Genomic DNA, 27,102 nt, shown 5'->3' on the forward strand with positions numbered 1-27,102 from the left:
CCAAACACCTACCTAGGTATCTCTTCAATAAAAATCCAAACACCTAACCTAGGTATCTCTTCAATAAAAATCCAAACACCTAACCTAGGTATCTCTTCAATAAAAATCCAAACACCTACCTAGGTATCTCTTCAATAAAAATCCAAACACCTACCTAGGTATCTCTTCAATAAAAATCCAAACACCTACCTAGGTATCTCTTCAATAAAAATCCAAACACCTAACCTAGGTATCTCTTCAATAAAAATCCAAACACCTACCTAGGTATCTCTTCAATAAAAATCCAAACACCTACCTAGGTATCTCTTCAATAAAAATCCAAACACCTAACCTAGGTATCTCTTCAATAAAAATCCAAACACCTACCTAGGTATCTCTTCAATAAAAATCCAAACACCTACCTAGGTATCTCTTCAATAAAAATACAAACACCTACCTAGGTATCTCTTCAATAAAAATCCAAACACCTACCTAGGTATCTCTTCAATAAAAATACAAACACCTACCTAGGTATCTCTTCAATAAAAATACAAACACCTACCTAGGTATCTCTTCAATAAAAATACAAACACCTACCTAGGTATCTCTTCAATAAAAATACAAAGCAAATTTGATAATAGAAGTAAATTGGAAACTATAAAAGTAGTATGCTCTGTCTGAATCACAAAAGAAAATGTTGGGGTTTTATAACCCTTTAACAAATTACTCGATAGATCAAGCTATTGCGTTCTTCCTACAGATCCCGCATATTCTAGAATCTTCTCAATGTTAAGATCTACTTTAGTTGATGGCCATCAACTACCACTTAAAGGGACATGAAACCCAACAATTTTTCTTTCATGATTTAGGTAGAGCATATGATTTTAAACAACTCTCCAATTTACTTATGTTATCAAATTTGCTTCATTCCCTTGGTATCATTTGTTGAAGGAGCAGCAATGCACTTCTGGTTGCTAACTGAACACATGGGGTGAGCCAATGACAAAAGGCATATATATGCAGCCACCAATACCTAGCACCCTGGGGCTTTGCTGCTCCCAAGCTTACCTAGATAACCCCTTTAATAAAGGATAGCAAGAGAAGCAAATTAAATAATAGAAGTCAATTTGAAAGTTGTTTAAAATTGAATGCTCTGTCTAATTATGACTTTACTGTCCCTTTAAGCAGGGCTGCTAGGCATCTATACGCATAGCAGAACAGGAGAGATAGGATGAGCATAGCTCACTAGCATGCACAAACCATAGATTTTTGTTGTCTTGCTATAGTATGTCATATCAGGCAATTTTGAACTTTCTTGAAATAAATTAAAATGTTGCTTGCTTCAAATGTTTTTCAGAAGCCAAATTCCACTCATAGTTTACCTCACTTGAAGGAGCCAATCTGAGTTTGAGTCTGCAGCCGACAAGGCTAACCCTGTTCATATTGTTTAGTATAAAGTGCATAGTTCTGCAGTTTTGTTTTTTGCAGATTTGTAGCATGTTTAGCCTTGAGAAGTTTGCAATGTGCTTTTTCAGTTGAGAATTTTAAAATGCCACATTTTTTTAAAGCTAAATTACATGAAAAAGCCAATTAAATAAGAAAAGTATATTGCAATTTTTTTATTTTTTTATTTTTTTTTTTACTATGCATAACTTTACTAAACCTTTTTTATTCAAACCTCAAGGTGTCCCTTAAAATGCATCTATTGGACTGCGCTCTGGGTGGTCACTAACTAACAGAAAAATAGTGCCTTCTCAGTTGAGCACCTGAGATAGACATGGTTGGCACGGGTGATTACGTACATATGCCGCTACTGATTGGCTCACCAGCCATGACCAGCTCAGAAACAACAATGCACTGCGGCTACTGAACTGACTTTAACTATGCGTTTAATACATTTGTTCAGTAATAAAATTCCCTAATGAGCGTAAGCATTTTATTATTGCACTGTCATGTCTCTTTAAAGGAAACCTTATGCTAATAAACATACATATACATATATATATATATAAAGCAAAGCACCCTTGTATTCAACTCAGTACTTTTTAAACATATAAAGACATTCAATTCAAAATCAAATGGTTTTAAATGAAACAAATGTATCTAGTCTACATTCATTATTGATTTTCCCACTTTTTCTGTAATTTATCTAAGAAAATGGTTCTCTTTCTACTCTCCTTAGAAAGGCTTGAGTATCGTACCGTCTGACTAACCCTGCAACATGCTGCTCAGTGACTTCTTAGCTTAAGGCAAAAGTAGAAAAAATAAATACAATAAAGGCTTTCTCAATAGGTTTCTCTAAATCTGCAAAACTCATTTCCTATGCAATGCTTAAAGGGACAGTGTGGTCAGGCAAGCAGCAGACAAGTGTTTATTGTATTTACTGCTGATGCTGAAACACTTTTTAACCCTTTGATGACAGGGTTAATTTGTCTACATCGGAACAATGTTCCAATGTAAACAAATTGAAATTAAAACAAATCATCAAAACAAATTGAAAGATTTCAATCATGGAATCGGGTCAGGGGGACATCCCTATGATGCTAGGCACGCCCTCCAGACCGCGATCGTATCCTGGAAGCGCCGTTGGCTTCAGGACAGCCAAACGGCTAGGACATTTTATTCCGTTCCAATGGCGTTAAAGCCCGGCGCGGTTATGACGGAATAGAATTCCATAATGGCGGTAAAATGTTAAAAGGGGCTGGCATCTCTCTCCCACCCCCTACTTGGAGGTTTCTTCCTTTTGGTGTCTGTTTACATAGCCTTTCTGTAGCAATTACAGCAGTACTGACATTTTTAGCATGTTCTCCCTTCAAATAAGGATTCTTACTATGAATATATGTATGTATACAAAAGGCTGCACCGTCACTTTAAGACATAAGAATAAATAATCCCATTCAGTTGATATCTTTATACCACATTTGATAAGCATAGTAAAAGATAATGAAGCTATTTCATTAAATGGTTTCCTTTCATTTGATGTGTAACAATTTGCACTTTGCTGTGTTACTTTCTGCTGACCCCACTCACCTGCTTTGACACGGATGTTGGGGCTCCGGATTTTGCCGGCAGAGTTCTCAGCTGTACAGAAGTATTCATTGTCGTGTATAAAGCTATTGAAGGCAGATGGGGAGAATGGATAGAGCTGGAGTGTTCCGTTGGCATGGACGTGCCGGATGAGTGGTACATCATATATATCATCTCCGGTGCCCAGGTACCATCGGAGGTTAGCAGTTGGTGAACCAGCAGCTGGGCAAGGAATAGTCACTCCTACAGTGCTGGAGAATGTGATCTGAAGTAGGGACGTGTTCACAAAGTATAGACTGTAGCCGGCATCCTCACTGCGGGCTGTGGAATGAGGACACAAAACACAAGTGACAAAATTAACCTAAAAAGTGGGAGGATTAGAACATCAAGATGGGGAAAGCAAAATGAGAAGAGAAAGAAAGATTACAGAGGGCATATACAATGTCCATAATATACATGTTTACATTAATTTTAATTATTTAAAAGGATACTAAACCCAATTGTTTTCTTTCATGATTCTGATACCTCGGCCAGACTCATCCTCGACATCCCTCACCAAAACCACATCACCGAACACCTAAGGAACCTACACTGGCTCCCCGTCAACAAGAGAATTACCTTCAAGCTCCTAACCCATGCATTCAAGGCCCTCCACAACATCGGTCCTTAATACATCAACCACCGTGTCAATTTCTACACCCCCTCCAGACAACTCCGCTCTGCCAACCAAGCACTCGCAGTCATCTCCGCATCAAGAAAAAAACAGCTGAAGGAAAATCCTTCTCCTACATGGCAGCAATGTCATGGAACTCCCTCCCGCTGCACCTCAGAGAATCCACCTCCCTTACAAACTTCAGGAAGGACCTCAAGACCTGGCTCTTCGACTGAATCGCCTTCCCTTAGCCCCCCTCTCCCCCCCCTCCCATAGCACCTTGAGACCCTCACGGGTGTTTAGTTTGCGCTTCACAAGTACCCAATAGAATAGAGCATTTAATTTTAAGCAACTTTCTAATTTACTCCTATTATCAATTTTCCTTCAATCTCTTGCTATCTTTATTTGAAAAGGCAGGAATCAAAACTAAGAAGCTGGCCAATTTTTGGTTTAGAACCCTGGATAGCGCTTACTGATTGGTGACTACATTTATACATCTCTACTTCATATACAGAATTATAGGGTGTGTCACTTTGCGGGATACACAGTTATTGAGGTCCTATAGATGTCTTCAGAGGGTCCCATGCAAGATCTCATAGAACAAACAGATCTTTTTAGAGAATGTTGCTTGAGTGGAGAGCTTTAGAGAATTGGGCAATAATTGCTCTCAGGCCACTTTCGTCATCTTTATGTTTTGAATCATTATGTGACTGCTATTTTTATTAGTTACATGTCAAGATTTACATGAATTACATATCAAAATCATATTCACTATCTAGAACAGTTTTCATTATTTTTTTATCCAACTGTGCAACATCATTATCTATATATTTATTATCATCATCATCATTATTATATTTATTTCTAATGTGCCAAAATATTCCACAAAGATATACAAGCAGTACAAGAAATAAAAACAAGACAGGGAATGCAGACTAGCGAGCTAGAGATCTATACTTGAAAGGAACACTACTGATCCCAGTACATTTAAAGGGACAGTAAAGTTAAAACTAAACTTTCATGATTCAGATAGTGCATGACATTTTAAACAACTTTCCAATTTACTTTTATCATCAAATTTGCTTTGTTCACTTGGTGGTATTTTAGAAAAGCTAAACCTAGCTAGGCTCAAACTGATTTCTAAACCGTTGAAAAACCGCCTCTTAGCTCAGAGCATTTTGAAAGTTTTTCACAGTTAGACAGTGTAAGTTCATGTGTGTCATATAGATAACATTGTGCTCACTCCCGTGAAGTTATTTAGGAGTCTTCAGATTGACTACACTGCATGTCTGTCAAAAGCACTTAGATAAGGAGGCTGTCTGCAGAGGCTTAGATACAAGGTAATCACAGAGGTAAAACGTATATTAATTTAACTGTGCAAAAATGGGGAATGGTTAATAAAGGGATTATCTATCTTTTTAAATAAGAAAAATGTTGGTGTTTACTGTCCCTTTAATGGACATACCACTTCGATATCTTTATGAATTTGTACTGGGATTATTAAACGCCCTAAAGATCTACACTTGGATGGGTAGATTATTTTGAGTGCTCTTGGACCAGTGAAGTAGCTAAGGTATTTGTAGTGGGACTGACGTACCCCTTGGAAGTGTACTGGGGCCAGTGGAGTATTTTTGTTAGTAGTAATATCATTTTGCTTAGTAAAGCATCACTACGCTCCTCAGTAATAACTACACGACCATGGGTAAATACAATACATTACACATATAGAGTTATAATCTGAATATTCACACTACAAGTTGCTACAGGTGGTTAAAAATCCTATTCAAATGTGTTTTAAATCGAGATGATCTGAACTGGGGCCACAGTTTCAATTGGTTCATCAGTGACCTGTACTCAATGGAGTATATCATTAGTCATAGACCTGAGGAATATCTCAGGAACTGTGCTGAGAAAAGATGAATAAGTAGTTGAATAGTTTAGGATTGTGAATTGAGAAATACAGATCAGCATGGGAAACCTATGCCTGCCACAGGAATTAGTATGAAAGAAAATAGGGTTAAATGCAACTTTATTGCCCAGCATCATTGTGTAGCCTTAGGCTGATAGAGGAAGCTGGCACTGCTGACAGCTATGTAATTGTATCCACTCCTGTTTGCAGTAGAGCATCTGCTGGGTACAGTAGAGATAAAAAGGGTTAATCATTAAAAATAACTTCCGGATATACAGGAAATATCCCATCCTTCACCAAAAAGCCTGCAATCATTTATCAGACTATCCTTGTGCATTGTGCAGACCAGTGTGTGCCCCTGTAGTATGAAAATGTAGTTGTCCTGGTAATGTGCCAGCAGTGTCCCCTTGTAATGTGCCAGCAGTGTCCCCTTGTAATGTGCAGATGTTTCAGGGAAATGTTGTAGTTATCACAAATCACTAGATTAAATTAATTAGTGATTACAAGCCTTGAGGCTAGTTAAAGCCTGTCTGCAGGCGTTGGGTCAGTCCAAAAGGTTAAGGGGCAAGGGAGATAAAAGGGGCAAAGGAGGCCACAGACAGAGAGCAGATGCACAACGGAGGCATGGCAGAAGGGAACAGCTTATAAATGAAGAAGCACAAAAAGATAGAGGGAGACCGTAGAATGCAACGTATAATTTGACGATATTCAATAAAGCTTGTTTGACTAAAAAAAATAATGTGGGGTACATCCGACTGTACTCAAAGCTTGAAAGAAAACAATGTGGGGGATATAATCAATATGCACTTAATAAAGCTTATTTGACAAAAAAAATGTGGGGTACACTGAAAGGTAGAAGACATTTCTAGGGGCTATACGGGTACTGCAAGGAAACTAAATATTGGGTCGTACAGGAAAAGACATTATAAAGGTATATTAAGACCGTGAGCGGGAGTAAGTTGAGTCAGTGTATAAAAAGGGTATTTCAGTCGCATTACTAATTCTGTTCTGCAAAGTGAAAAAGGGACAGATATGAGCAGAAATCATCGGATTAGATTGTTCCATCCATAGAGAGGAATAGATTTTTAATAATTGGAGTGAGTGGTGGTGAGTCGGAATATGAACTGGGGGCTGGGGGGGGAAGTGACCTTAAAACCACATAATCTTCTTTGAAATATAACATGGCCTATCCTAATGCTCAGCTTTCATATCAATTCAGTTCACATTCACAGAGATTAAAAAAAGAAAAACATCAAACTTAGACTGTAATATTCTAAATCACACGAGACATCTGGGGACTGACCACCTGCTGTCAGACCCTGGTGGGAGAAACAGAGTGGGCAAGAGATGAGGGAGAGAAACTAGAAAGAAGCAAAAGGATAGACAGACAGAGATGATAGTGCACCCTATAATCTAGTCCATGAAATATAAGGACAATAAGCACTCTGTACTGTATAATGACAAAATGTAATACTCATAATATAGAATAATTAATAAGGATTATCATAATTCCTTCTCTTAAAGATAAAATAAGCATCCCTATAACTATCCCCATAGATAGAGAGACAGAGAGAGATAGAGAGTTTGATCGAGATAGAGATAGCTAGATAGCAAGAGAAAAATAGATAGAGCAAGATAAAGATAGATAGAAAGAGATAGATAGAGATATAGAGTTTGAAAGAGATAGAAATAGATAGTAGAAAGAGATAGATAGCAAGAGATAGACAGATAGTAGAAAGATAGATAGCAAGCGATAGAGATAGATATATAGATAGAAAGAAAATAGAGAGAGGTACGGAACTATGGAGAAGAGAGTGAGAGTGAGAGAAAGAGGGTTGGAAGCTAATCAAGATAGTTCACTGAAATACCCTGCAAATGGGGACAGAAGGGAACCAACTATCTCACCTACAATCGTGGAACCCCTCAACTAAAAGGACATGAAACTCAAACATTTGCTTTCATCATTCAGATAGAGCAGTGTTTCTCAACTGCGGTCCTCAAGTACCCACAACAGGCCAGGTTTTCATTATAGCTGACCCAGTGCACAAGTGAAGTAATCAGCTGAGCAGTAACACCATGGTTACTAACCTGCTCTCACCCATAAGATGATTATTTCACCTGTGCACTGGTTCAGCTATAATGAAAACCTTGTCTGTTGGGGGTACTTGAGGATCGTGGTTGAAGAACAATGAGATTGGGAAAGTAATTTTAAATAACTTTCTAATTTACTTCTATGATCAAATTTTCTTTGTTATGTTAGTATCTTTTGTTGAATGCTCAGGAGTGGCACGTGTCTGAAGCACTATATGGGAGCAGTTTTGCAAGAATGTTATTCCCGCTATGTAGTGCTCCAGACACCTACATAGGTATCTCTTCAACAAAGAACAACAAGGGAAAAAAGAAAATGTGATGATAGAGGGAAATTGGAGAGTTTTTTTAAAAATATATGCTCTTTGTGAATCACAAAATAAATTTTTGGGGTTTCATATCCCTTAATGTCTCCCACAAAAATTCTTTGTAAAATGATAGTTACATATAGGATTTGACAAATCCCATACAAAATGTAAGTAAACAATGTGAATTATTCTAAGTGTCACAATGTGACCACACATAAAATGCACGTCTGGGGTGACACTGCACAGGCAGGAAAGAGACACTGCTCACACCTGCTTTATACTCTGACAGAGTCAACACCTTTCCCCCCATCCCCCAAGACTAATTAGGGACTCTCATTAGCGACTGTCAGTAATCACACCTCTCAGATGTAGAGTCCTCATCTCTACAACCTTATTAACCCATTAATTGCAGAGCAATGTCAGTGCAGAGCAAGCAAAATGTTCCACCAATCATTTAACACAAAGCGAAAATCCATTTTTTACGGAAGGAAACAATATTCTTCTTGTTTTATTGTTCCACTTTTGAGAAAATTGTAATTTACAATGTTTGACTATAATGCTCCAACTATTAAATGTACAAGATATATATGACACTGCATCTGGAAGTCATTTTGCTGGGGGGAAAGGTGTTGATTATAGACAGGCAGATCCAAAGAGCCAAGGGACATGTGTGTAATGTGAAGATCAATGTGTTTGATTTGCTGAACGTGTAATGAATGATATGCAGGGCAGGCAAACATACAAGTATATTATTGCATTATATGAATTGTAGTTGTGGTAGGCACGTCATGCCATGGTCTGATATGTGACATTCGGACCAGGCTGTGTAAAATGCAAAGGATAGTATCATAGAACTGTACAGCAGTTCATGGATTAATAAGTGGTGTGCCAAGCCATGGTCTGATATGTGAGCTGCAGAGCCGTGAGTGAGATGTAGTATAATGTTAAAGGGTGCCCATTAAGCAAAACATTATTTGTCTCATAATTCTCTACAAAGAAGAAGTATTTGAGTTTTACATCCTAATGACTAAAGGTTACATTGGAGAGCTAAAGTATAACACATTTTGACAACTTATGTAGGACACATAACCAATATAACCACTGCTACAGGACATCTTAAAAAAAATATTAAACGTGGGTTACATACTGGTATGTGTTGCTCTATCAACCCCCAAGGCAGAATATGTTGTGATCTGAGATGTAATTGCAGAAAATGCAGAAGATCTGCAGAAAGAATGGGACACATGCTGCGAATGAGACTATTCTCTTCAAACAGTTGTACTCTGGCTGCACTCTAAGTTTTCCTCAACACAGTGCATCCAGAGCAAAGTGCTGTTTGAAGTGAACAGTCAAATATGCAGTAGCACTGCAAAGCATCAGTGCATTGTTGACTAGCTCTCAGGGATTTTTACAGCCCCAGTCTGCAAAACTTTTAATTCTGAATATAAGACATTGTTATGAGTAGTGCATCTTTTTATTTCTACATTTCTATGTTAGACCAAGATTTTTTGTCTGCAGCTAATCTGCAATGCAATTTTCAACTACTGCACTATATTATAAAACTTTAAAAAATGCTTTATTCTCCAGATAACCAACACATTGCAATTGAACTGGTGATTTAGTCTAACGGCCTAATTTAAAATTCACCTCAACATCAAGCGCTGAATTTCAGCAGGTAGGTATCTGCCTTATATGTATATTTTTATACCAAGTAAAAGAGCTTTATCACTTTAGGGCAATGCCCTACAAAACACCCTTTCAGGACATTTTTTAGAGTAGGTTTTATTGATAGTATAGGGTTTTTTATTTTGGGGTGGACTTTTTTTTATTAGGCTCTGTGCTATATATGTAAAAGGGAACCTTTACTTTAATTCTCCAATGCCAGTGCCGATGCTGCTTGGAATATTTTGTAAGCATTGCCACCCATTGCGATGTATAGTAAAACACCTCTCGGGATGCTGCCTTTAAACAGTAATGTCAGCACTTTTGAATATTTTGCCGGCATTCTTGACATCGTGTTGGATCTCTTTTGAATATATCACTGCCTTGCAGCACTTTTGATCATCAGGGCCTAAATCAGAGAGTCATAAGCCATAGAACTGGTCTATCCCCTAGAACAGTGCTTTCCAAACTGTGTGTCGTGACACATTAGTGTGTTGGCGGCAGTGTGTAGGTGTGTCCCTGCTTCAGCACAAATTTTTTTGAATTTAAAATTATTTTTACATTTTTTTTGGTTTCCGACTTTCTGCCTGCCTGCCTGCCTGCCTGCTACACATATCACGTGGTTGACACTTGATTGATACCTAGTGGGTCATAGATCATCTTATCCTATTGGCGCAGCTTAACGGAAACTGAAACTATTCCCATTTGCGGCACATTGGCTCCTGACTGCATGTGTAGACTCCTCAATCGGCTTGTGACTGCACATGTAGTCGATGAGTGGGACAGCAGTGTGTTTGCAGCGCTGGCAGTGGTAGATCAGACTCACAGAGCTCTGAGGGCAGCAGCTTAAACGCTGAGCTGAAGTCAGAAGTCAAAGTGTTGGTTTTTTTTGCAGCTAGCTCCCAGTAGTGCATTGCTGCTGCTCTTGATATATGGATAGGAAGTGGAAGCTTAAAAATGCTTGATGATGAAATGCGAGTGTCTAAATATTCAGAAACCTTGTTCATCCCATCAACCTCATACATCCCATTAAAATAGTAAGTAGCTATTGGTGTTATTAAACTTTGTTTTAATTCTTGCACATACTTACTGTTACTTGTAAATACATTTTGTTATTATATCATTTATGTATGTGTCTGTATCTCTTAAAACAAGTTAGTTTAACCTCCTGTTTAGTACAACTGAACTACTGTGTCGCGAAATGATATAGGTCTAAAAAGTGTGTCACCAACATGAAAAGTTTGGAAAGCTCTGCCCTAGAAGATAACTCTCATACTAAGAGGCATAGTACTCACTCTGTTCTTCATGGCATTTACTAGTCAAATACAAAAGTACTACTAAATTACTTAATGAAATTAATAGGACTGACTTAAGGACACAGTACCCTTGAATCTCCTATAGTTGGTCCACAACTAAACAATAAGTATAAGCACTTACCTAAAATATTATATGTAAAGTAGGACTATATCCCCAGGAGAGTTCCAAATAGATTATAAGAACAAAACTGTAAGCTCTTTTTTTTCTAGGGTGGCAAAAAGTCTTCAGTGTGTGAGTGAATAATTAAATTGCTTAAGTAATACGATGTATTTCATGTGCATAAGATATAGCGGACAGCTTGATCTCACTAAAACCCAAATATTTAACATTCCATTAAAGGAACACGAAACCCAAATTTTTTCTTTCACGATTTAGAAAGATCATGCAATTTTAAACAACATTCTAATTTACTTCTATTATCTCATTTGCTTCATTCTCTTGATATTCTTTGCTGAAATGCATATCTAGATAGGCTCAATCGCTGCTGATTGGTGGCTGCACATAGATGCTTTGTGTGATTGGCTCACCAATGTGCATCGTTATTTCTTCAACAAAGGATATCTAGAGAATGAAGCAAATGAGATCATATAAGTAAATTAGAATATTGCTTAAAATTGTATTCTCTACCTGAATCATGAAAGAAAAAATTTGGGTTTAGTGTCCCTTTAAGATTTACATTTCTGGCAGGACAATTTTATTTAAGTGATGGTAAACTCTCCCCTTTATAAAATCAGATCTGGAATGTAAGCGCTATTTTAGATGAAGTTTAATTCATTAGCTGTAATGAAGATGCAGTATAACTTAGTTATTAATATAGATATGAAATTCAAATACAGCATGCTCCTCCGCCCACTTCAAAAGTAAAATTTTCTGTGAGCTAACAGGTTGAATTGTTGTCCAATCAGCGCTCTCCCCATATGGCACTTTTGTTGTAGCTAGAGCATTGATTGGAGAGTAATTCAATCATTTAGCTGACAGGAAAATTGACTTTTGAAGTGGGTGGTGTAACGTGGGGTATTTGAATTTCATGTCTATATTAATAACTAAGTTATAGCGCATCTTCATTGCACATGATGAATAAAACTCCATCTAAAATAGCGCTTACATTCCAGATCGGATTTTATAAAGGGGAGAGTTTACCATCACTTTAACTGATATACTCATCTGCTAAGATTTGATTAGCAATTGCATTCTCTACTATCAGACCAGTCATGTGCTCTATACTAGGTGCAATCATCTTGACATACCTACACATTTGCCACAATTCCTCTCCATATCTGTACAAAGCAAGATTGTACTCAGCTAGAGAAACTATAAGCCAGGTAAATGCCATCACAACATACATTAACCCACTGTTAGCATCTTTTGGTGGACTCCATATTCTTGGTAAAATTAATTATTTTAACATGGACTATCATCAGGAAGTAAAATATCAGCTGTCTATCTCATTGAGGCTTCATATAAAGTTTCTCCATTGATTGTTCCTTGTCTGCTCTAGAATGACCAAAATATACCCAGCAGCCTCTGTTTCAAGAGGAGACTTTAAGGCTGCATCATTGGTTTTTATACTAGGTGACCAAACTTGGAGAGATGCATTGAGGAAAGCTTTATATACAGGCAGATTCAACTATTGCTGTCTTCAACCTGGAATTATTCTAGTATTTATAACTTTAAATTATTGAGAGAAAGTGGAAACAAGTGCCCATGCCAATATGGTTTTAAAAGGTGAACTTCCCTCAATAACCATTAAAATGGCGAGCTACACGCACCGACCAATAAATGGTAATCTACAAGGAGGCTGTGGTCTCTAATGGAAGGCCAAGGCTCAGCTTTTCCTTTTATATAGTTGCTAACAGACACCTGCTCTTACTGCAGTCAATTTATTGCCCATGCTCAGTAGAGGACTTTTGCAGTAAAAAAACATGTGACAGTAGAACTGCTGTAATGCCAGTTCTCTTATTTCACTAAAGGCAGTGGCTACACTGAGAATTTCTAAAGGCTCATTTGCAATAAAACAAGTTAAGTTGTTTGCTATTTAATCACAATCTTTTTATTTTATTTTTATTTTTACAAAAAGGAGCACCGTTTCATATTCCGTTATTATATTTGCTGGAACTGACCAAAAGTCCAATTTCCACTAAACTCTGACAATATTGATGGTAAATTAATTATATTTATTTGATTGTGATATTTATTCATATTAATTATTTTTTGCCTTAATTTATATTACAGGTACAAATTCCCAAACTTTTTTTTTTTTAAATCACTTTTATTGAATGTCAGTCAATACGTACGAGAAAAAAAAAATACATCTGGTTTGGAGACGCAGCTCCACCAATTCTTAGACATCAATACAGTGACATTTTTATATACCTCTATACAATCTAACATATATGCTTGAGATCACTATCATTTATCAGTTCACGTTCTATCGTTTCAATTGTGCCTTTATCCTAATTGACTCTAGACGCTACCTACCACTTTTAAATGACAAAACAGCACCATACAAAAAAACAGGACAACAATCCAACAAAACAACAGGGTAAAAGAGAGGAGAGAAAAAAACGTTTTAATTAAGATTTTTTTTTTTAACAAAAAGTTAATTTTCTCACTTGTAAGTCACAATCTTCTCTACTTGTCTTTGGTTTAATTTTTTGTTCAATAAAATGCAAATAATAGTCTATATTTATTTAAAGGGACAGTCAACACCAGAATTGTTGTTGTTTAAAAAGAAAGATAATACCTTATTACCCATTCCCCAGTTTTGCATAACCAACACTGTTATAGAAATACAATTTTACCTCTGTATTTACCTCTCTATCTATGCCTCTGCAAACTGCCCCCTTATTTCAGTTCTTTTGACAGACTTGCATTTTAGCCAATCAGTGCTCACTCCAGGGTAACTTCACATGTGTGAGCTCAATGTTATCTACATGAAACACATGAACTAATGCCCTCTAGTGGTCAAAATGCATTCAGATTAGAGGCAGTCTTCAAGGTCTAAGAAATTAGCATATGAACCTCCTAGGTTTAGCTTTCATCTAAGAATACCAAGAGAACAAAGCAAAATTGGTGAAAAGTAAATAGGAAAGTTCTTTAAAAATGCCCCATTTAAATCATGAAAGTTTTTTTTTGGACTTGACTGTCCCTTTAAAACAACAACTATTATCTTTCTGATTACAGCACTGTACTATCTTTCTGAGGGCACTATGTATACAAAAGTATTAACAAATATATAAAAACTATCGTCAGGTTGCATATATAAGCTGTATTCTGACATGTAAATATTGCTAAATTAACCTCTTCATGCCCGGCACAAGTGTTTAACATCAGAACAAAGTTCTGATGTAAACACTTGAAGCAAAAATGAAATCCCACAATCGTCACTGTGATCATGTGATTTTAAAGCAGGGATTGGAAAATGGGGTCTGCTTATGTTGCTAGGCATGCCTCCAATCCGATCTTGAATTTGTCAAAAGGCGGAGGGGCTGCAGGACACCTTATAAGGTAAGATGTTCCATGCCGTCCTTCGGCGTTAAAGTCCAGCACTGTTAGAAAGGCATGGAACGTCCTAATGGCAAAAAGGGGTGTAAATAAGATGTTGTTTACACTTAGGTCCACCCCCTCTCCAAACTGTCCCATTTTACAGATGTAAATATTCCAAAATCCAAACCTTTTCTAGTCCTAAGCAGTTTGGATAAAGAGTTTTCAACCTTTATTTCCCTAGATTCACTTATTATTTATCACATTGCTATTTATTATGGATTTTATTTCATGTTGGTTCCATATCAAATTATTAGTAAAGTGTTTATTGCATATTATGTGCATCAGTAATACATAGCTGGCCTCTAGTTCTTGTAGGATAAAGGTATATCTAAAACAGGGTACTTTAGTATGATTTAGGTAGACACATACAATCCTAGACAGTACAGAAGTGTCCTGCTCTGCACACTTGGACTTTACAGAGGTACCTTGCACCATAATATACATGGATCCTACAAGAACCTAAATGTTAAGGGGATAGTGAAGTCAAAATTAAAAGGGATATGAAACCCACATTCCCGACAAACCATACCATTTTTTAAAAGTTTTCAATTTACGTCTAATGTCAAATCTGATCACTGGAAAAGACAACAAAGAAGAAGGCGCTCCAATAGCACAATATCTCTGATAACAGCTGATGCACCATTCCCAACCACCAAAATAGGAGGACAAATACAGCACACTATTTAAGTGCAAGTCACGCAGTCTAGGTGTATTAGAAGTTCCCCAGCTTGCCCACCTCTGTTAGTGCATTACTGGAACCAAATGGATTCTACAAGCAGCTTGTGAAATCTTTATCAAGCATTTTTTTTTTTAAAAAAGCACTCAAATATATCATATAAAATAAAAACACCCATTTTTATTTGTGTGGGGTAATTTTATTAAAATGGTGAAAACTAACACTGCAACGTGTTTCTCTGTAATTGTGGTACGGTTTCCTCAGGCAGAATTAAGTACAAAGTATAAAATGCTCACTTATATATTAATAACAATTAAACATGTCTCAATTGGTCAATCAATAATAAGTGACCAATCAACACATTTTACCTTTAAGAATAAAATATTTTTTTTTATAAATGTATTACGGTTAGTTCACCTGGCAGCATTTTATTACAAAAACAGAGAACGAAGAGGATCAGTGAAGGTTAAACGCAAATGAACTTCTTTTAAATGTATCTACAATGTTACTAGGTTATGTTAGAAATGTAGCCACAAATAACTGCACCCTCATGATGTACCCCACACTACAACAGACCCTATAGAACAGAAAATAAGTACTGTCAAGAATCCTGCACCATCATTGGTTTGGGGAGCTAACATATACCAGGGTATGCAGAAGTATAATGCCCCCGTGTATAATTGTACCTTACAGAAGCACTGTGAACTATATAATCCTAAATAAACTCAAAAAACATTTTAGCAATGGTGAACAATTGTAGGTGTCATACATGAGCTCCTTGTCAGACTACTTTTAGTCATACATCAAATAAAATTAAAATACTACTTATACTAATAATAATTATAAACACGTCTATTTTCAGGAATTTGTCTCGTAGCAAAATCAGATGAATCACTGTAAGTCATTTAGCTTACAAAACATTATTTTCATATGAAGAGACATACAAGACACTTTCATCCTGTCCCTGACACCTCCATCAGATCTCTGCCCCCAGAAGCTCCCTGCTTTCTCCCACCCCCATTTATGCATCTTCTTTTTGTGTCACAATCATTAACATAAACAAACGATCTGCATATAACCACACAGCTATCTGTCAGACATTAACCCCTGCATCGCCCAGTTATCTGCAGACATTAACCCCTGCATCACACAGCTATCTGTCAGACATTAACCCTAGCATCACCCAGCTATCTGCAGGCATTAACCCCCGCATCACCCAGCTGTCAGACATTAACTCCTGCATCACACAGCTATCTGCAGACATTAACCCACTGCATCACACAGCTATCTGTCAGACATTAACCCCCGCATCACACAGCTATCTGTCAGACATTAACCCCAGCATCACCCAGCTATCTGCAGACATTAACCCCCGTATCACCCAGCTGTCAGACATTAACTCCTGCATCACACAGCTATCTGCAGACATTAACCCACTGCATCACACAGCTATCTGTCAGACATTAACCCCTGCATCACCCATCTGTCAGACATTAACCCCTGCATCACACAGCTATCTGCAGACAATAATCCCCGCATCACACAGCTATCTGTCAGCCATAACCCATGCATCACACAGCTATCTGTCAGACATAAACCCCCGCATAACACAGCTATCTGTCAGACATTAACCCATGCATCACACAACTGTCAGACATTAACCCCCTGCTTCACACCACTATTTGTCAGACATTAACCCCCGCATCACACCACTATCTGCAGACATTAACCTCTGCATCAAACCACTATCTACAGACATTAAACCCCAAATCACACCGCTATCTGCAGACATTAACCCCGACATCACACCACATATGTGCAGACATTAACCCCCACATCACACCATTATCTGTAGTCATTAAACCCTGCATCACAACACTATCTGCAGATGTTAACCCCCACATCACACCCATATCTGCAAACATTAACCCCTGTATCACATAAAATCCATTAACTCTGCATCACACCACTATCTGTAGTCATTAACCACGTATCACACCACTAGTATCTGCAGACATTAACCTCACCAAAATATTTAATAAAAAAAAAAAATTGCTTTAAATCTTCATTTTGGTAGTCTGTCTGCCAGTACCTAAGTTGGTGGTGACCAGTGGGGGTGAGGGAGAGAAGAGAGCTGTTTGGGAGGGATCAGGGGGTGGAAAGTGTCAGGTGGGAGGGTAATCTCTACACTAAAGCTAAAATTAAGCTTACAATTTAACCCCTTCACTGCCAGGAATTTCAGCCGTGTGGTGCTCAGCTGCAATTAGCAACATTCTAATTGCCAAGGCAATGGGAATTTTTTTATATATATATATATATATATATATATATATATATATATATATAACATAATTTATGTAAGAACTTACCTGATAAATTCATTTCTTTCATATTAACAAGAGTCCATGAGCTAGTGACGTATGGGATATACATTCCTACCAGGAGGGGCAAAGTTTCCCAAACCTTAAAATGCCTATAAATACACCCCTCACCACACCCACAAATCAGTTTAACGAATAGCCAAGAAGTGGGGTGATAAGAAAAAGTGCGAAGCATATAAAATAAGGAATTGGAATAATTGTGCTTTATACAAAAAAATCATAACCACCACAAAAAAGGGTGGGCCTCATGGACTCTTGTTAATATGAAAGAAATGAATTTATCAGGTAAGTTCTTACATAAATTATGTTTTCTTTCATGTAATTAACAAGAGTCCATGAGCTAGTGACGTATGGGATAATGACTACCCAAGATGTGGATCTTTCCACACAAGAGTCACTAGAGAGGGAGGGATAAAATAAAGACAGCCAATTCCTGCTGAAAATAATCCACACCCAAAATAAAGTTTAACAAAAAACATAAGCAGAAGATTCAAACTGAAACCGCTGCCTGAAGAACTTTTCTACCAAAAACTGCTTCAGAAGAAGAAAATACATCAAAATGGTAGAATTTAGTAAAAGTATGCAAAGAAGACCAAGTTGCTGCTTTGCAGATCTGGTCAACCGAAGCTTCATTCCTAAACGCCCAGGAAGTAGATACTGACCTAGTAGAATGAGCTGTAATTCTTTGAGGCGGAGTTTTACCCGACTCAACATAGGCAAGATGAATTAAAGATTTCAACCAAGATGCCAAAGAAATGGCAGAAGCTTTCTGGCCTTTCCTAGAACCGGAAAAGATAACAAATAGACTAGAAGTCTTACGGAAAGATTTCGTAGCTTCAACATAATATTTCAAAGCTCTAACAACATCCAAAGAATGCAATGATTTCTCCTTAGAATTCTTAGGATTAGGACATAATGAAGGAACCACAATTTCTCTACTAATGTTGTTGGAATTCACAACTTTAGGTAAAAATTCAAAAGAAGTTCGCAACACCGCCTTATCCTGATGAAAAATCAGAAAAGGAGACTCACACGAAAGAGCAGATAATTCAGAAACTCTTCTAGCAGAAGAGATGGCCAAAAGGAACAAAACTTTCCAAGAAAGTAATTTAATGTCCAATGAATGCATAGGTTCAAACGGAGGAGCTTGAAGAGCTCTCAGAACCAAATTCAAACTCCAAGGAGGAGAAATTGACTTAATGACAGGTTTTATACGTACCAAAGCTTGTACAAAACAATGAATATCAGGAAGAATAGCAATCTTTCTGTGAAAAAGAACAGAAAGAGCAGAGATTTGTCCTTTCAAAGAACTTGCGGACAAACCCTTATCCAAACCATCCTGAAGAAATTGTAAAATTCTCGGTATTCTAAAAGAATGCCAAGAAAAATAATGAGAAAGACACCATGAAATATAAGTCTTCCAGACTCTATAATATATCTCTCGAGATACAGATTTACGAGCCTGTAACATAGTATTAATCACGGAGTCAGAGAAACCTCTATGACCAAGAATCAAGCGTTCAATCTCCATACCTTTAAATTTAAGGATTTCAGATCCGGATGGAAAAAAGGACCTTGTGACAGAAGGTCTGGTCTTAACGGAAGAGTCCATGGCTGGCAAGATGCCATCCGGACAAGATCCGCATACCAAAACCTGTGAGGCCATGCCGGAGCTATTAGCAGAACAAACGAGCATTCCCTCAGAATCTTGGAGATTACTCTTGGAAGAAGAACTAGAGGCGGAAAGATATAGGCAGGATGATACTTCCAAGGAAGTGATAATGCATCCACTGCCTCCGCCTGAGGATCCCGGGATCTGGACAGATACCTGGGAAGTTTCTTGTTTAGATGAGAGGCCATCAGATCTATCTCTGGGAGCCCCCACAATTGAACAATCTGAAGAAATACCTCTGGGTGAAGAGACCATTCGCCCGGATGCAACGTTTGGCGACTGAGATAATCCGCTTCCCAATTGTCTACACCTGGGATATGAACCGCAGAGATTAGACAGGAGCTGGATTCCGCCCAAACCAAAATTCGAGATACTTCTTTCATAGCCAGAGGACTGTGAGTCCCTCCTTGATGATTGATGTATGCCACAGTTGTGACATTGTCTGTCTGAAAACAAATGAACGATTCTCTCTTCAGAAGAGGCCAAAACTGAAGAGCTCTGAAAATTGCACGGAGTTCCAAAATATTGATCGGTAATCTCACCTCCTGAGATTCCCAAACTCCTTGTGCCGTCAGAGAACCCCACACAGCTCCCCAACCTGTGAGACTTGCATCTGTTGAAATTACAGTCCAGGTCGGAAGAACAAAAGAAGCCCCCTGAATTAAACGATGGTGATTTGTCCACCACGTTAGAGAGTGTCGAACAATCGGTTTTAAAGATATTAATTGAGATATCTTCGTGTAATCCCTGCACCATTGGTTCAGCATACAGAGCTGAAGAGGTCGCATGTGAAAACGAGCAAAGGGGATCGCGTCCGATGCAGCAGTCATAAGACCTAGAATTTCCATGCATAAGGCTACCGAAGGGAATGATTGTGACTGAAGGTTTCGACAAGCTGTAATCAATTTTAGACGTCTCTTGTCTGTTAAAGACAGAGTCATGGACACTGAATCTATCTGGAAACCCAGAAAGGTTACCCTTGTTTGAGGAATCAAAGAACTTTTTGGTAAATTGATCCTCCAACCATGATCTTGAAGAAACAACACAAGTCGATTCGTATGAGACTCTGCTAAATGTAAAGACGGAGCAAGTACCAAGATATCGTCCAAATAAGGAAATACCACAATACCCTGTTCTCTGATTACAGACAGAAGGGCACCGAGAATCTTTGTGAAAATTCTTGGAGCTGTAGCAAGGCCAAACGGTAGAGCCACAAATTGGTAATGCTTGTCTAGAAAAGAGAATCTCAGGAACTGATAATGATCTGGATGAATCGGAATATGCAGATATGCATCCTGTAAATCTATTGTGGACATATAATTCCCTTGCTGAACAAAAGGCAATATAGTCCTTACAGTTACCATCTTGAACGTTGGTATCCTTACATAACGATTCAATAATTTTAGATCCAGAACTGGTCTGAAGGAATTCTCCTTCTTTGGTACAATGAAGAGATTTGAATAAAACCCCATCCCCTGTTCCGGAACTGGAACTGGCATAATTACTCCAGCCAACTCTAGATCTGAAACACAATTCAGAAATGCTTGAGCTTTCACTGGATTTACTGGGACATGGGAAAGAAAAAATCTCTTTGCAGGAGGTCTCATCTTGAAACCAATTCTGTACCCTTCTGAAACAATGTTCTGAATCCAAAGATTGTGAACAGATTTGATCCAAATTTCTTTGAAAAAACGTAACCTGCCCCCTACCAGCTGAACTGGAATGAGGGCCGTACCTTCATGTGAACTTAGAAGCAGGCTTTGCCTTTCTAGCAGGCTTGGATTTATTCCAGACTGGAGATGGTTTCCAAACTGAAACTGCTCCTGAGGACGAAGGATCAGGCTTTTGTTCTTTGTTGAAACGAAAGGAACGAAAAAGATTGTTAGCCCTGTTTTTACCTTTAGATTTTTTATCCTGTGGTAAAAAAGTTCCTTTCCCACCAGTAACAGTTGAAATAATAGAATCCAACTGAGAACCAAATAATATGTTTCCCTGGAAAGAAATGGAAAGTAGAGTTGATTTAGAAGCCATATCAGCATTCCAAGTCTTAAGCCATAAAGCTCTTCTGGCTAAGATAGCCAGAGACATAAATCTAACATCAACTCTAATAATATCAAAAATGGCATCACAGATGAAATTATTAGCATGCTGGAGAAGAATAATAATATCATGAGAATCACGATTTGTTACTTGTTGCGCTAGAGTTTCCAACCAAAAAGTTGAAGCTGCAGCAACATCAGCCAATGATATAGCAGGTCTAAGAAGATTACCTGAACATAGATAAGCTTTTCTTAGAAAAGATTCAATTTTTCTATCTAAAGGATCCTTAAACGAGGTACCATCTGACGTAGGAATGGTAGTACGTTTAGCAAGGGTAGAAATAGCCCCATCAACTTTAGGGATTTTGTCCCAAAATTCTAACCTGTCAGGCGGAACAGGATATAATTGCTTAAAACGTTTAGAAGGAGTAAATGAATTACCCAATTTATCCCATTCCTTAGCAATTACTGCAGAAATAGCATTAGGAACAGGAAAGACTTCTGGAATAACCGCAGGAGCTTTAAAAACCTTATCCAAACGTATAGAATTAGTATCAAGAGGACTAGAATCCTCTATTTCTAAAGCAATTAGTACTTCTTTAAGTAAAGAGCGAATAAATTCCATCTTAAATAAATATGAAGATTTATCAGCATCAATCTCTGAGACAGAATCCTCTGAACTAGAAGAGTCCAAAGAATCAGAATGATGGTGTTCATTTAAAAATTCATCTGTAGAGAGAGAAGATTTAAAAGACTTTTTACGTTTACTAGAAGGAGAAATAACAGACAAAGCCTTCTTTATGGATTCAGAAACAAAATCTCTTATGTTATCAGGAACATTCTGCACCTTAGATGTTGAGGGAACTGCAACAGGCAATGGTACATCACTAAAGGAAATATTATCTGCTTTAACAAGTTTGTCATGACAATTAATACAAACAACAGCTGGAGAAATAGCTACCAAAAGTTTACAGCAGATACACTTAGCTTTGGTAGATCCAGCAGGCAGTGGTTTTCCTGTAGTATCTTCTGGCTCAGATGCAACGTGAGACATCTTGCAATATGTAAGAGAAAAAACAACATATAAAGCAAAATAGATCAAATTCCTTATAAGACAGTTTCAGGAATGGGAAAAAAATGCCAAACATCAAGCTTCTAGCAACCAGAAGCAAATGAAAATGAGACTGAAATAATGTGGAGACAAAAGCGACGCCCATATTTTTTGGCGCCAAATAAGACGCCCACATTATTTGGCGCCTAAATGCTTTTGGCGCCAAAAATGACGCCACATCCGGAACGCCGACATTTTTGGCGCAAAATAACGTCAAAAAATGACGCAACTTCCGGCGACACGTATGACGCCGGAAACGGAAATGAATTTTTGCGCCAAAAAAATCCGCGCCAAAAATGACGCAATAAAATGAAGCATTTTCAGCCCCCGCGAGCCTAACAGCCCACAGGGAAAAAAGTCAAATTTTTGAGGTAAGACAAAATATGATAATTTAAAGCATAATCCCAAATATGAAACTGACTGTCTGGAAATAAGGAAAGTTGAACATTCTGAGTCAAGGCAAATAAATGTTTGAATACATATATTTAGAACTTTATAAATAAAGTGCCCAACCATAGCTTAGAGTGTCACAGAAAATAAGACTTACTTACCCCAGGACACTCATCTACATGTTTGTAGAAAGCCAAACCAGTACTGAAACGAGAATCAGTAGAGGAAATGGTAAATATAAGAGTATATCGTCGATCTGAAAAGGGAGGTAAGAGATGAATCTCTACGACCGATAACAGAGAACCTTATGAAATAGACCCCGTAGAAGGAGATCACTGCATTCAATAGGCAATACTCTCCTCACATCCCTCTGACATTCACTGCACGCTGAGAGGAAAACCGGGCTCCAACTTGCTGCGGAGCGCATATCAACGTAGAATCTAGCACAAACTTACTTCACCACCTCCCTTGGAGGCAAAGTTTGTAAAACTGATTTGTGGGTGTGGTGAGGGGTGTATTTATAGGCATTTTAAGGTTTGGGAAACTTTGCCCCTCCTGGTAGGAATGTATATCCCATACGTCACTAGCTCATGGACTCTTGTTAATTACATGAAAGAAATATATATATATATATAAAAATAAATAAATGCAACTAACTGCCATTTATGCTTTTAAATTTTACTGTGTGCTTGCAATAGAGTGCCAGGTTTTCTGTGTGTTGTGTTGGCACTGGTTGGGGGATAACTGCCTCAGTTGCCAAAAACTCTACAGCCGTTTGTAAGTAATCAGGGCTATTGTTTTTACAGGTACTTAGGATACACCTAGTCCAGTCTGAGAGTGCAGTCCATGTCTGTGTTCTGCATGTGCTTAAGGAAATTACAAAGGACTGTGTCGTCCTGATTGGTTCTCTGTTTGTTTGTTTGTTTGCATGTATTTTGTGGCTGCTGGTTAGGGACCTTTACGTTGTAATGGGCTTAAAGGGACATTCCACCCAAAATAGGAATCCCCATGAATGCATTTCAGTTTTAAATAGAATCATTTTTTTGTAATATACAGTACATGTATTAGCAAAAATGCTTCTAATAAAAGCTATAGCTGTTTTAAAGGTGTATTTAAGTATGCACAGTGCATAAGCTTTGTAAACACAGCACTTGCTAAGAGAGCCTAATGTGCTTGTACCATCTGATAATGACTCAGTTGGGTAATTGCTGAAATGATACAAGCCCACTGGAAAGCCAAGCAGCTGCAGTATTTAAAATGCTGGTGCACTGAGAATATCTAGCTATGCTTCAAATGCACACGTAGAGACAATTGTTAACACTTAATGGTGATAACTTTTACTAGAAGCATTTTTGCTAATATATGTATATTGCAAATAGGTCTCTATTCAGCAATGTAATTCATCTATGTGCATTTAAATTAATGCCCCTTTAAATTGTTTATATATATGCCTCGGGGCAAAGCACTTTTAACTGCCTGAAAGCTGTGCAGCTGTCTGTGAATGCTAGTAAGCACCCAGGGCTGCAGGTTTTGCAGGGTCATAGGATGTGTACCCTCCCGGTTTGAGAGTGCAGTCCATTTCTGTGTTTTGTATATGTCCAGGGAAATTACAAAGGGCCTGTGTCACCCTGGTTTGTATCTCAGTGTCTTTAGTTGAAGGCCTGCATTGTGTGGCTGTAGTTTAGGGACCCAGCGAGGAAGAGAACTTGACGTGGTCCTGGGACTATTACTATTATTATTAGGTATTTGTAGAGCACCAACAGATTCCGCAGCGCTGTAAACATAGTCGTTATGCAGGATAATTTTTGTAGGGAACAAATGGGTAGAGGGCCCTGCCAAGAGTTTCACTGTTGTAGTCGGCTCTTATGAAGGCGATCTGCAAACAGCTGGGCTCATAGGCTTACATTCTAAGGGGTTCAAGGGGAAAGCAATGGAGTTAGGAAAGGTTAGTGTAGGTTGTATGCATCCCTGAATAGTAGAGTTTTTAGGGAGTGCTTGAAACTGTTAAAACTAGGGGAGAGTCTTGTGGAGCGAGGCAGGGAGTTCCACAAGATGGGGGCCAGTCTGGAGAAGTCCTGTAAACAGGAATGTGAGGAAGTAACAAGAGAGGAGGAGGAGATTGTGAGCAGATCGAAGGGGACAGGAGGGAGTGTATCTGGAGATAAGTTCTGAAATGTAGGGGGGAGCAGTGCAGTTGACGGCTTTGTATGTCAGAGTGAGGATTTTGTGTTTAATCCTAGAGGCAAGATGAAGCCAGTGAAGGTATTGGCAGAGAGATGGAGCAGATGAAGAGCGACGTGTAAGGAAGATGAGCCTGGCAGAGGCATAGGGGTCATGATGGAATTATCAACAGTTATAGAAAATTTGGGGGTGGTGATACTGGAAGAAGGGGGAAAAATAAGCAGTTCCATTTTGGAGAGATTTAGCTTAAGGTAGTGAGAGGACATCCAAGATGAAAGGTGAGAAAGACAGTTACTGACACGGGTTAATAAGGAAGAAGGTAGGTCTGGTGCAGAGAGGTAGATTTGGGTGTCATCAGCATACAAATGATATTGAAACCCATGGGACTTTATTAAGGAACCTAATGATGACGTGTAGATTGAAAAGAGAAGGGGACAGAGGACAGAGCCTTGAGGTACCCCAACAGAAAGTGTAACGGGGCAGAGGATGCTCCGGAGAAGGCTACACTAAATGTACGGTTAGTCAGATAGGAAGAGAACCACAAGAGAGCTGTGTCGCAGATGCCGAAGGATTGGAGGGTTTGGAGCAAGAGAGGGTGGTCAACAGTGTCAAAGGCTGCAGACAGGTCAAGAAGGATAAGCAGAGAGGAGTGGCCTTTGGATTTTGCTGGAAGTAGGTCGTTGGTAACCTTGACAATTGCTGTCTCTGTAGAGTGATGGGGACAAAATCCAGATTGCAGTGGGTCAAGAAGAGAGTTTAGTGTAAGGAAATGGGATAGACGTGCGTATACTAGCTTTCAAGGAGCTTTGAGGCAAGAGGGAGTAGGGAAATAGGGCGGTAGTTGGATGGGGAGGTTTAATCGAGGGAAGGTTTTTTGAGGATAGGTGAGACCAGTGCATGTTTTAGAGATGAGGGAAATATACCAGTGCTGAGTGAGAGGTTGAAAATGTATGTGACTATGGGGGTGAAGGTAGAAGAGAGGGAGGAGAGTAGCTGTGAGGGGATGGGGTTGAGGGGACAGGTAGTGAGGTGGGAGGACAGTATAAGGGCAGAAACTTTGTCCTCGTTAATAGGGGCAAAAGAGCTGCATTTTTGGATATTTGGGTTTTAGACGATTGTGAGCTTTTGAGGGGGTGGGAGATTGGTAGTATGTTGAGAGCTGATTTCACTTCTGATGGAGTCAATTTTGTTATTGAAGTGGCTGGCAAAATCTTGAGCTGAGAGAAAAATTGTATTAGGAGGTGGGGGTGGGCAGAGAAGAGTATTGAATGTGGAAAACAGACGTTTTGGGTTAGAGGAAAGAGTAGAGATGAGATTAGAGAAGTATTGTTGCTTATAGAGATTAAGGGCAGACTAGTAGGAGTTCAGGATGAATTTGTAGTGAAGAAAGTCAGCTGAACTCCGAGATTTTCTCCAGTGTCGCTCAGCAGTACGGGAACATCTGCATAGGTACCTTGTCAGAGGAGTATGCCAGGGCTGAGGATGAGAGTGTGGTTTCTGAGCTATGGTTGGAGGGGCCAGATTGTCAATGACCGATGTAAGGGTGGAGTTATAATGGCAGATAGATTGGTCAGGGCAGGAAAAGGAGGTGATGTATGAGAGGAGAGGTTTCAGAGAGCTAGTGAGCTGTTGCAGATGTAATGACTTAGTGCTTCTGTGAAGTTTGGTGTGAGGGGTAGAGGGAGGGGGAGTTGTAGGTAGGGAAGTGATGTTGCAAGTTAGGAGATGATGGTCAGAAAGAGGAAAAGGGGAGTTTGTGAAATTTGAGATAGTGCATCGATAGGTGAAAATCAGATCAAGGGAATGACCATCTTTGTGAGTGGGAGAGTCAGTCCATTGTGACAGGTCAAAAAAGGAAGTGAGTTGAAGTTGTTTTTCAGAGGAGGCAGTGGGATTGTCAAGAGGGATGTTAAAGTTGCCAAGAATAAGGGCAATGGTGTCTGAGGAAAGGAAATAAGGAAGCCAGACAGCAAAGTGATCAAAAAATTGAGTTGGGGAGCCAGGGGGGTGGTATATGACTGCAACACGTATAGAGAGGGGAGAGAATAAACGAATCATGTGTGCTTCAAATGAAGAAAATATGAGGGAAGAGAAGGGCTGTATTTGTTCAAAGGTGCAACGAGAGGAAAGTAAAATACCAACACCACCTCCTTGTCTATTGCCA

At 38.6% G+C, this 27,102-nt stretch overlaps 1 protein-coding gene across 1 annotated transcript in view; it reads right to left on the reverse strand.

The window, feature by feature from the left end:
* Positions 1-27,102, reverse strand: part of DSCAML1 (DS cell adhesion molecule like 1) — a 391,456-nt gene that overhangs the window by 323,190 nt on the left and 41,164 nt on the right. The window contains exon 2 of the mRNA XM_053691135.1: positions 3,010-3,327. Coding sequence (XP_053547110.1) covers positions 3,010-3,327 — 318 coding nt within the window. The remainder of the gene's footprint in view (positions 1-3,009; positions 3,328-27,102) is intronic.

This window comes from Bombina bombina, chromosome 8 (assembly GCF_027579735.1).
Source record: "Bombina bombina isolate aBomBom1 chromosome 8, aBomBom1.pri, whole genome shotgun sequence".
Classification (NCBI taxonomy): Eukaryota; Metazoa; Chordata; class Amphibia; order Anura; family Bombinatoridae; genus Bombina; species Bombina bombina.